The sequence below is a fragment of the Globicephala melas genome, chromosome 6 (genome assembly GCF_963455315.2).
Source record: "Globicephala melas chromosome 6, mGloMel1.2, whole genome shotgun sequence".
Lineage (NCBI taxonomy): Eukaryota > Metazoa > Chordata > Mammalia > Artiodactyla > Delphinidae > Globicephala > Globicephala melas.
The window spans coordinates 65,781,884-65,794,722 of NC_083319.1; the positions used below are offsets into that span (position 1 = coordinate 65,781,884).

The 12,839-nt window shown below is 39.6% G+C and overlaps 1 protein-coding gene across 1 annotated transcript in view; it reads right to left on the reverse strand.

The window, feature by feature from the left end:
- Positions 1-3,650: 3,650 nt before the first annotated feature.
- Positions 3,651-12,839, reverse strand: part of BNC2 (basonuclin zinc finger protein 2) — a 418,491-nt gene continuing 409,302 nt past the window's right edge. The window contains exon 7 of the mRNA XM_030840635.2: positions 3,651-4,425. Coding sequence (XP_030696495.1) covers positions 3,765-4,425 — 661 coding nt within the window. The 3' untranslated portion in view covers positions 3,651-3,764. The remainder of the gene's footprint in view (positions 4,426-12,839) is intronic.

Below are 12,839 nucleotides of genomic sequence, written 5' to 3' on the forward strand. Positions count from 1 at the left end.
TATCTGTTCTTGCTCTGTGTCGTCCCCCTCCATAACACACAGATACTCCCTAAAGCAGACTAAGCCTTTCTGATATTTACAAACACACAGTTTAAAATGATCAAAACAGTACATTTCAACACCACCTAGCAAACATGCACATTAATAATACTGCCCAATTTTGTACCTGTGACAAAATGCTGGTTAAAATCAATCAAATGGGAAAGGGCTGCTTGGATAAAAAAGCTGCATCCCTATTCCTTTTTCAGCTGGCATAGAATGGATGCAGCTGAACAGAACCTGTCTCACAATAGGAAACTCCTATGAAAAAAGAAATGAGTATGAGTGGGCAAAGATGAAGGGCTCAGTGGTTAAAATGCTGATTTCTTTATCCTTCCCGTTTACAAATAAGCCTTGAGATCACCATCTTAACTAGATTTAGAGTTAAGCCCAAACAATGCACTCAGGCACACACCCAAGAACAAGCAACACTGGGGGACTAAAAGAAATGTACATTTCATGATTCTCCATCTTATGGACCACTTCCGTCCACTCCCCCTGTCCCTTTTAAGCAAATAGGCTTTAAATTGTAAAATGTTATACACCCACTTAGAAGGCCACCATAACATGTGGGCACCTGAGGCACAATAGTAGCAAAGGGGAGAGACTCCAAAAGGGCAAGTTGTCCAGGACTCCCTGCCGTTTCTCCAACAAAAGGCAGGTGAACACATTCATGCTCTGAGCAAGGGAACTTCTACCTTGAGAATCTTGTCACTTCTGGGCTTGTTCTAACTGGCTATCCACACTAGCCTGGTTTGTGGCAAGTAACAAACATTGTTCTAAGCCTGGTTCGTTTGCTGTGACCTGCTGACAGCTATGTAATTCACTCATTAGGGCTCTTTGACCTTTTAGTTGACATTAAATTAAACAGAGTAAACACTGATTTTTGTACAAGATGAGTTCTAATATTTCAACCTAGAGTGTAACTGTTAAAAATGGCTGAAAATTTGTTATTTTCATAAAACGAAGTGTCATTTAGTATACGCACACTCCCAAAGCTAGTGTTTCCATAATCTTTTGTTGGGATACCAAAAATATGTTTTTTTCCACTCTTTTGGAATCGAATCATTTGGATAATAGGGCAACAGCAGCAACACAGAGAATGCTAAGAGAACCAAAATGTTTGCAAACAAACTTTCATTATTCTAGTTCAGTCTTTCACAAACATACTGTACAGAGTCTTATATGGTATAAAACAAACAAAGGAAAACATCTCTGTCTATTCAGTTTAACACAACACCAAAATAAAGCAATTAAGACTTTGGGGAATTCAAAGGTACAAGAAAACAAAAATGGTTAGCACTAATTCCTCAGCTTTTTTCACCGTAAACATTTGTCATTTAACAGACATAGTGTCTGATATAATTTCTTTTGTACTGCAAATACTTTTGGTCTCTCCTCACTGTAGAACAGATGAAGAATTAAATGAACCCCATAGCATGCTCTGAAGGAGATGAAAAGATAAAGCCCCTAGACACATCTAGCTTATCTTTAAGAATCTATCATTTGTGAAAATTTCACAAAGAAAAATACTGAATCCTCAACTAATGATGCTTATTTTTGGAAACAATAAATACTGTGAGGTACGATAAATCCTACAGGAATAATAAAAAGAGAAACATATTAACAGTTTCCTTTGGCAAATTTAACGGAAGTGAATGCTGATGTGAACCTAGAAAGAAACTCACAAAACATGAAAAATGGAAATAACATTAAAAGTTAAGACAAAGGGGGTATTTCTAACTTTTAGACTGCTGAGAGAAATGTTTGATGCCCTTAAATGCAGAAAAGAAATACATTCTCTTTAAATTACTGGGTACTGTTTGACAAAATATTCCTTGTTTATCTCTTTTTTCCCCCCCTCCACTTAAAAAAAAAAAAAAAGACAACAAAACACAGTCTGCAACTCACACCCTAATGGTTTTGGCTGCAGACTGAACTTGAGTAAATATCATCATTTAGTCAGTATGTTGTGGTAGCTGAGGCTGCTGATGTGGTAAACCAGCTCAGGCAACATGTGTAAACATCGGAAACAAAACAAAACAAAACACAACAAAAAAGGTTTGGAGAATCCTCTCCCCTCCTCTTTCTCACTCTCGATTGCTTGGTTTCAGGCTTGCTTTCATTTCTCTCTGACAAATCGTGTGGGGAAACACAAAACACTAAACAGTGAGAGATCCTATTTTAAACCCCCTTCTTCTGGCTTTTCAGAAAGGAGTGTTGCTTAGTTCAAGTTCAGCACATGTTTGCAAAGCTTCCAAGTACTGCTGCTGCCGCTCTTAAAGGTCTTTGATTTTGTCTCTCAAACCCGCCTGAATCGGAGTACTACTGCGGAACGTGCAGTGAATTACATAGCCACACAACAGACCAACCCAGTTCAGACTTTGTCTTTTTAAAGGATTAAGGGTTAGGTCCTTGCGAATGAGTGCTCAACTCTTACTGGATTCAGCTTTGTTCCATAGTGAGTAATTTGGGCTTTTGTATCCTGAAATATTATCCAGCCTCTAAAGAATAAATGCCTTAGCTGTTTCACACCACATAATTTTGTTTTCCTTTTATGTAACTTAACATATAAGCAAGAAGGTTGCAGTGTTGATTGTAATAACATTCGGCACTTGAATCACCAAGTGTTTTTTTCTAAAGCGGTTTTCTGGTGGCCGACAAATTGGCCTGTGGTTATGTTGAGTGACTAATTGTATTTTCTTTTCTGGAAACTTGTGCAAAGTTGGCAGTTTTGTGTTAACACTAATACTTTTGTTTGGCATTTGTGCCCTATACTGACCAGACCATTTTTATACAAGTGAATTTTTTTAAAAAGACACTTACTCGAAGTATGGCAATAGTTTAAGGATAAAAAAGAAGCATGGATATTACACATCCCCTTGTAGTGTATGAAAAAAAGTGCATGACTGGATTTATGTACTAGTACAGGACATTTTAAAAAATCAGATCTGTGCTGTAAGGCATGCCAGCACCTCTTTATCACTATATCTAGCAGGTAGTAAAAACAAGACCATGTTTTTTTTTTTTCCTTAAAAAATGTGCATTAATGCTAACATAAATGAATAGAGCTAGCCAGCAAACTATTTTTTTTTCCTGTATATCTAACAGCTGATGTAACTGTAAAAAATTAAACAAAAGAGTTAAACAACCATCAGTACAACTGTTTTACATCATTGGCCTCTCAAGGCTAAATATTTACAGGTGAATCTGCCATGCTTTAATTGAAGATTCTCTCAAAACCTTAAAGTTCACAAAAGACAACTATAAGGAGTTCCTTTTTTGTTTCTTTTTGTTCCTCCCTTTTATTTTTTGTGCAGGCAACAGTCATGGGTACAACAAATTGTCTCTTTGGAGAGGACCAGGAATTATTATTCTGTCAAAATTTGGGCTAGTTGCACGCTTTTATGTGTGGATGTGTGTATACGTGTTTAAAGGGTACTTTGTTTTCACCCCCAAATGAAAGATCCGACCTATAAAGGAAAAAGAGAAAAAAACTTCAAAAGCACCTAGTGTTTATCTTTTTGTATCTAAAGAAAAGAAAACGTGTGTGTGTGTGTGTGTGTGTGTGTGTATATATATATGTAGACACAGAGGCATACGTGTGTATACGCACACACATATACACACACACCATCCCAAGTACACAAGCACACACTGACTATGGCAGTTCAAATACGTAGGCCATCTGGTGAGAGCTGGCATTTGTAGTGTCCTTTCTGAGACTAATCTACCGAAGTGAAGGGAATGTTTTTGTGGAGATTAGGGTTCTGACTGTGCCGATTCCGGCTTCGCACAGAGGAGAACATCATATTGCAACCGGGGACTTTGCACTTGTGCATTTCTCGCAAATGCACGGTTTTGTAGTGCACTCGCAGGGTCCCCTTGTTGCTGTACATCTTGTGGCAAATGTTGCACATGATCCCACCATTGCTCCCGGACAAGCTGTTGAACATCAGAGATCCTGAAACGTCAGCCCCGAGGCTGCCAGCGAGGGTGGGGACCTCGGCCTTGTGCGCCGACTCCCCACTGTCACTCGCCCCGTCGATGTCATCCAGGAGGATCCCCTCGTCGCTGCCTGCGTCGGATTCTCTGGAGGAATGGATGCTGCTGCTGGACTGGAGGCTGGAGGTGGTGCTCAGGTCCAGGACCATGTAGTCCTCCGCCATGCCCCTCCCGTACCCGTTCAGGTGGGAGTCTTCTGTCCCCGCGGGAGAGGAGGCGTCTTCCCTGACGTCGAGCCCCAAGGGGTGCTGGGCACCATAGATCTTCATCAAAAATTCATCCCGGAGGTCCTTGCTAAGGGAGGGCTGCGATGAGTCCAGGCCCATGTCATCGAGTTCTTTGGTCAACAGTTTACGATGGAGATTGATGTTGGCACTGTGTCTAGGAAAACAAGAGGGAAGGGGGGGGGTAGGTGTACAGGGAGTGGGGAGGGTGAGAAAAAGGAGAGCACTTTAAAATTGATTCAGCTTCCACTAGGTACCACATAAGCACATTCATTGCTAATGACACCCCTGTAAAAGCAAACATTTCCCCACATCCTCAGGATTTGGGAATAAGTGGTGGTGGGGAGTGCAATAAGGGGAGCTTTTCATTAACATAATTTTTATAAGAGAGTAAAATTCCTCAGCGGTAGGATGAATGCAAACCCATGCACCTTTTCCTGAATGATTGTTCTGTTCGTTTTACACTGTAGCAGCATCAGCTGCAGAGAATCTCACAGCAGAGATTTGAAAAAATACATTAAATAGGATAAAAGGATGGAAACGTTCTGCTTGTCTAAACTGAACAATTTGAATTTACCTAAAAACAAAACAAAGCCTTTTTTTTCTAGAGCAAACACTTTTAAAGGTGTAAAAAGGATCCTTTTTTAAAAAAAGTAAATGGTCTAGATAATTTAGGGTTCACTTGACAAAATAATGACTCGTTCCCCCTCACCTTCCTACACTGCAAGTTTTAGGTAGGAAAAACAATAAGCTTAAAAGGTTAGCAATTTGAAATAGGGTTACAGACTGTCTTTAAACATAAATCCCTTTTTGCAGAATGGGATCTCAGCTCAATCTAATAGTAAAATACATTTATTTTCAGAAGCTGCTACCTTTTAGAGTTGAAAATGTTTTCAAGTACTTTAAGTTTTAAAATTTAATTCTTAAAAAAAAAAAACCCTGAAAAACAGAAGTTGACTTTTTAAATAAAACCCACCCACCCTTTAAAAACATCACACTCAACAACAGAAAAAAACCCAAAGGGACCGAAAAAGAAAAAAAACCCCACACAATAAATACAAAAAAAAAAAAAAATCAAGCACGATAATAACACATGGTCCCTCTATTTTAACAACTGGAGTCCATACTTCTTAGACAAGCAAAACTTTTACTCTACTCACTGAATGCTTTGCTTGCATTAAAAAAAAGAAAAAAAAAGATAGGATTTGTCCCAGAGCATCCATAGGGATGTCATGATTTACCGAAGCCTGATAGGTTATTATCCGTCTGAAAACATTGCCTTTGTATTTATATCCCCCATTTATTTTTAAAGTGCCCTTGGGCATATACCTCTCTCCACCTGCAAAGGCTCACGTGTGACACGTACCTAAATTGAAGGCTACCCTTCCAAAAAGTAAACCAGTAAATAAATATACAGATACATAAAAGCTTCTCGATAATGGCAGAAGCTCTACCTCTTAGAGAAGTAATTGTGATAACCGAAATTGATAATAGAAATGACCTAGAATGGCCAGCATCAAGTTCAACAGACCACCTGATTAGAATTAAAAAGTATGGGCGACCAAGATGAGTCACTCCATTTGGTGACGAGCATGGCTAATATCTCTTAGAGATGGTTGAGAGGTATGTGCCTCAGAGACAAGAAAGGTGGGAAACACTTCTCCACCTTTCCACACAAGACAATATACAGCACTCCGGGTTGGAAGGGGCAGAGGGGCGGCAGCCCCTCCGCGCTGCACTTAGGAAGGCTGAGCTTACCTTGTGATAATAAGATCAGCTTTCTAATCTTTTGCTAAATCGATCACAAAAGAAAGCAAGAATGAGAGACAGAGAAAAAGAGAGAGAAGGAGAGAGAGAGAGAAAACAAATTCACATTCTAGACATCTGGTTTAAAAAAAAAACTTAAACAATAACATAGGGATTTAAAATGTTCTGATCATAAAATCATTTTCTGTCATAAGCCATCATCTCATATGCTGTCTCGATGATTTTTCAGATCAGCCGCATCATCCAAAAAGTCATACATCAAATTAAGATAAACCAAATTCACAGCATCATCATCGTCCATAAATGAGCTCTGCACAGATGCATGCAGTGTGCGGCTATGTGAATGATGAACAGAAGTGGTCCCCACGGTCCCTGCTCTGACACAGTCGCTCCCCGTCTCCTTGGTGTCAGATGGCAGATGACTCCAAGTGCGGGTTGCTAAGCAGAGTGTAGGAAATGCCTACTGTGAAGTCTTTCCCCTGACATGTAGGTATGACACCACCAGAGTTATTACAGGAATGTGGAAGCAGAGTGACAGTACATACTGTCAAACAATCTACTGATAAAACAATCTGCCGACCACAAGCAGCTCACGAAGTCCCACCCCTTGTGTATTATTTTTAACACCCTCCCTCCCCTCCCTTTCTTAATTTCACAAGCACACATTTTGCGATGACTTTAATCTAGAACTCCGTTGCTTCTCACACATCTGCAGTTACCTAGATTCACTGCTGAGAAAACAACAGCCAGACACACAGCAGTTACATCAAGACACACTGAATAAGGAAGAATAAATTAACATCGACAAAAGGGACACACCGATCCCCCAGACGGACATATCTTTCCGAAGATGACTTGTGAAATTGCACATCTCCACTGCTGTGTTACCAGGAAGAGATGTTTCTCTTCATTTCTCACTTAACAGCAATGGAAATCTGTAATCTAATTAGATGATGTACCAGCCCTCAGCATCTGTCAACCGAACAATGTGCAGAAATGTGCAGACCAGCTCTGGCACTCTGTCCAACAGTGTCCCTTTTCCGCTGTCAGCAGTACTGTTGGCCTCCGCTAATATAATTACTTTGGCTGTTATTCAATTAAGTGCCATCCCTTGCTTAAGAAAAAAAGCTACTTTATCAATTGATTCAGGTGTAATGCAATAATAAAGATGAACTCATGGCAGTGCATTAGCTCTGCTGTTCATAACTTCAGTACACGGGTTCATTCGTGGTAGTCGATTTCCATTATGCAACCACAGTTCAAGAGAATTGATTATGTGCATTTCGTAATCTGTTTCATTTTTTGTTTGATAATCCTCCTAAATGCCATACGCAAAATACTTGAACTGGGGATGGGAAGAACGTGCTGTGGAAAGCTTACTGGTCCACTCTCATGATGGTGGGTTCGTTCTAACTAACTCCAGTACTACTGGGGTGGAAAGAGGCAAAGCAAGAGAAGGAGGGGGAGAGGAGACAGATTCTTTAGAGAGTCCCGAGCCTGTGCCTCAAGAGGTTAGGTTCAGCCTCCACAGAATGGACAAAAGGCAGCACTTGATGTTAACAGAGACCTGGACTCAAGTCAATCCAAACCCTGAACTGTCAGAGAACACTGCCCAAGGAGGAGAGACAAACACCTGGGGTTAACAGCAACTTACAAGTTTACGTGGATCAGAAAACCAAAGAGGTGAAAGGAAAGGGAAGACGGAAGAGACACAGAGAGAAGTCACGCCAACGGACTATCGGACGTACAGGGAGGAGGATCCTAAAATGGGAGGAAGACCAGAGAGTGCTGGAAACGGGAGGACCCGCAGCCGAGGAAGCAGTAGGCAGCTGTCTGTAAGGAGGAGAAGGGGGACTCCAGAAAGGAACCAATTCCGAGTTCTCCAGAGAGTTTTTCTAGAAAATAAACCTAGTGTTCTGAATATTTATCTCCAGAAAAGAGGAAAAAATAATCATGAACAAAAACCATGTTAGAACTTACTATATTTTATAAGAATGTCAACAGTCCAAAAGCTGTTTCTATTTGCTTTGATTAGGTAGGTAATACCGATACTCCGGGGAGGCAGCTTCCTCTTACAGAAAAAACAAAAATGACTGGGATGAAGAGAAAAGGTGAGTTGATAAGTAGAAGGGGTAAGGATCTGATCTCACTGGGGATCTCGTCAAGAGTGTAGGCCAAGATTTTGTCCCAAGATGGTCACTTTCAAGAAGAACGTAAGCTATACCTTATTCAGCCTCAAGTCTCTTGCAGCTCAAGTAGAATACTTTGCACTTCGGACATAATTACATTTATTTGACTTCAATCAATAATATGCAGCCTTACAGAAACTTTCCCCAGAATACACTGTGGAAGAGAAAACAATGATCCCAAGATTGGAAGCATGTAACTGAATATTTAAGAAAAGACACTGATAATACAGCAGAGAATAATTCTGACCCTATCACACCCCACTGTGGTGTAAGGTAACGATATATAATTAGGGCATGACACAGTCCTATAACCTAGGCTATGCTTGGAATCACAAATGTCTCCTCTGACCCTCTGTACTCTTCCCTACTCTTTCTGTACTGAGTTTACCAAAAAGCCTCTTGAAAACTGAGAGCACCCTCAAAAGCAAAAAAGTTATGAAGCCTATACGATATAGGGGAGGTCATAAAACCAAACTTACTCCATGAAATGCTGAGTGGAAGTACTCTAGCTGGACTAAAGTGGACTACCAGTCTCTTTCGGTTTCTTTAATGAAAACATGTCAATTATATTCAGTTTAAAAAAAAAGAAAAAAAAACTTTACCATGCAACCACAGAAGACACCAAATCCAACACAGTCAAGCAAATGCAAGTGCCCTTTAGAGAAAGTCAGTCCTGTCTTGAGCTTTTCTTTTCTCACGTTTCTCTTTCCAAGCTTCTTCAAGTGCCCAGTTCAACTTAATGCAATGTTTAATCATAAAAATAAAAATTAAACACATTAAATACATTGAAAAGAAAAACCGTTTTGAGATTTTAACTTTGGTTTTGAGAGGAAGGAACTTTAAAGAAAAAGTCTCATGAGCAAATTAGAAAATCAGAATGTGGTTGTCCAAAGTGAATAGTAAATCAAGCTATAGGTTACATGAGAAACTGAATCTAACCTTAATTCTTAATCAGTTCTGAGCCATTCTAAACTTAGCGAATTGAAACAAAATACTTGATAATTACAAAGCCTCAGGTGAAATGGAATTGAGGCTCCATGTTGGAGCTTTTGCCTCTACACACACACACACACACACACACACACACACACACACACACACACACACACACACACACACACACACACACACACACACACACACACACACACACTTCTCAAATTATATTGTCCAGAATGATCCTAGTGATGTATACACAGCAGATACCACTATATATATGGGGGGTGTGTGTGTGTGTGTGTGTGTGTGTATGGGGCAGAGAAATGTTATTTATATACAATCCGGGAAAATCTAGACGCTGGGTTTGAGTGTATTGTGGGATACTGAGTCAATATTCCTGATCAGAAATTAAATCTGCTAACCAAATCCACAGAAATGAAAAGTTAAAATCTCTGCCCCTCATTAGTTCTCTTCTTATCTGATTGCTATGACACTATCTGTTGTCCTTAATGCCTCAAAAATATTTGTATCATCATTAATTGATGTCTTACAGCCCTGTGAAGTAAACGACATTTTTGTTAGTATACGTTTTCTGTAAAACAAATAGTTGCTCTACTAGGCTAATATTTAAAGATTTTTCTCCAAAAGAGCCAAAAACCATCCCTAGCTCAGGAAATTCAACGTAAAATTCTAGTGAACAATGCTCCCCAAACTCCCAGAAGTATAGAAGTACATAATAAATGCAAGAAATAAAAGCTAAGCAAATTCTTGCAAATTAAAAGTATGAAATTCAGTCACTTCAATCCCTTTCAATATAAAACAAATCATCCATACTGGTCACGCAGACAGTTCCCTCTACATTCAAATTATTCACTTGAAGATAAGCTCCCACCAAACTCTTTAGGGGTTTAGCTAATTTACTGCACAGATACGGCACGTCTGTTGTAATAACAGGTAGGATGTATTGGGGTCGACCATTTATCAGAATTAGACTTCTTTTCTCAATTCACAGTGAATTATGCTGCCTACATGACTCCCCTCTCTCAGAGCCTGCCATCCCCTTACGGCCCCTAACGTGGCAGGCGAACAAAATTGACAGTCTCATCTTGTCAACAAGGGACGATTCTCCTGAGAAGCCATTTAACTTTGCCGAGGAAGCAATGTGTTAATGTGCCTGTCCCGGGAATGTTAATCATCTTCAAGCTTCCGACCTAACTTTGACGTGAACGAAATCACCAGATTTGTTTACTAAATGAATCGTAATATGCTAATAAGAAAGCATGACATATATGGAAAAGCCAAACAGATGGTTTGTTTACTCCACTTTGCAACTTTATAAATGTTGTAACTCTGAAGATGTTAGTGAGAATGAATGGTTTGTTGGCAGAGGTGAACGTGTCTCTCGCATACTAAATCTGGCACTACGGTTACAAAACAATTTGTCATTGCTGTGGAATGCATACAAAATGTTAATGTAGTGATGGCATTTAGGAAGGCAGATTGGTGGATGGAAAATGTCTATGCTGGATGCTCAGGTTAAGTGCAGAATTGATATCTAGCGCTGTTCCCTAACCATTTTGCTTCTGAGTTGTTTCTGACACATCGAGGCTTCCGGAGGGTGCCGATTGTTCGATAGATAACCTGTTGCGCTGTAATGTGAGACGCGTGTTACACTGTGAATAGGATTATGTTTTCACAGCATTTGGAAATCTTCTCAATCAGGCAGCTCTTATGGTGCTCAGTTTACTACCATTGTTGGGTAAGAAAAAGCAAGGTGGTTCACCCTGGCATCTTTTAAGGACTTCAGTAAATCTGAGCTAGAATTTTGAGATTTATATTTACCCTGGATGAACTAGCCCTCAAGCCTTCATCCCTTGTTTTATTGTCTTATACAAAGAGTTTAGAAGACCTCTTTCCAAAATAAGAATGCATTTTTCTCTAGATGCTCAAATTTCTTCTCCTATTTAAAAATAAGCTATCGTTTCTAAAGTGTACAGAGTGGAACATCAGTTTCTCTCTGAGAGCTTTTTCAAAGGAAATACTTTCTAAGACTAAATATCCAAGAAGGTTTTATAGCATTAAAACGGTTAATTTATGATCTTTTAAAAAGACAATATTTGGGATGTATGAGTTCCCCAAGAGGGGGGTACAGAATTTTGTAGGCAATATTATAACTTAGCTACGGCCTTATCTAGAATTGTGTTGAAAAATGAAACTACTTAAGATACATGAACAAAAAGAATGTGCAAAATCTAATTTATGTCTTTGGTTAAACAATGTCAAAGCCACCAGCTGAGACAGCAAAACTTCAGTTAAGCAACCAGCAATGCACCTATGCCACTAAACATTTCAATGTTTAGCAACATCCAGATGAGTTTTTTGAAATTCTTTTTACTTTTGATTCACAAGCATAGCCACAGAAGCAGAATTTTGTATGACAGAGGTGCTTATTCCTCCCCAAATCATGAACCACTTTCCCCAACTTCTTAGTTCCATATATATTCATATTGAAACCACCACGAATCTTGTTGGGATTTACCTGGTGTATCACCATACAGTGACATTTCTACCTGTCTGCAGAAGAGAAATGAGAGAGCAAAGTGAGCTAAAGGAACCCCTGCATTCATCGTGCTGCCCGAGGATCACTCTGGAGCAAGAAACATTAGCGGCTATTCCAGCCTGACACTTCTATCTCATTTGAAACATCTCCTCGTTCCTGAACAACAAAGAAAATTTCAGTAGAGTACTTTTACTGGTTTAACAACAGGGAGCTCCTGGGATCGTCAAAGTGCTAAGCCTTTTCCAAGGAGAGAAGAAATCAGCAGCTCAAATATAATTAACCTTCCATTCTCAATGCAAACTGCCACGCACAGGAGCTCTGCAGTCTATTAGCGAAGTTATAATGGCCAACAGGCAGAAGCAAAATTGGTCAAAAAGTTGGCTGCTGCTGTCATATTTTTGGAATTATGATTAATGGCCCTAATAATGTGGATGATTACTGATATGTGTATCTCCAGCAGTTTATCATATTGCTCTGGCTGCCTACGTCCACAATAAGCAGGATGCTATCATTTACCTCTTTATTGAAGGCAATCCTTCTCTTGAAGGAGCATATTCTAATTGCTTCGTAATGTTTTATGTCTTACACATTTTGCAGCTCTGGACCTTGCCAACTGTTTCGTGTCTACCATTGATTAATTACTGAATGTTTAATCAAAATTTAGAACCTAATGTAGTCATTTATGAGCACACTGCAGTGCCAAAGTAGTTAGGCTCTGCTCCCAAGTTTGGAGAGTGCTGAGTTCAAAATCAAATCCCAGCCATGCATGAGAATCCAAGAATTTCACCTTGGGTGCTCTGAGGTTGCCAATTCCATCTCTGCTGATGAATGGAAGGTAATCTAACTGCAGGGTAAACAGCATCTTTACCTACCCTCTCCCCACTGGATTTCCCTTTCCTCTTTCTCCCGATTCCCTCATCCACAGAGCACCACTGACTGCTTGCTTCTGAGAGCAAGAAGGTTCTCGTGAATACCTGTCACAAGAACATAGCTTTGAAGTGCTTAAACAAGTGAAAAATAATTTGCTGGGACAAATACGTAAGTTTTTTTTTTTTTTAATGTGGATTTTTTATGGTACTGTCATACAGCCATTCACCGTTAAAGTTAAGTGTTTTT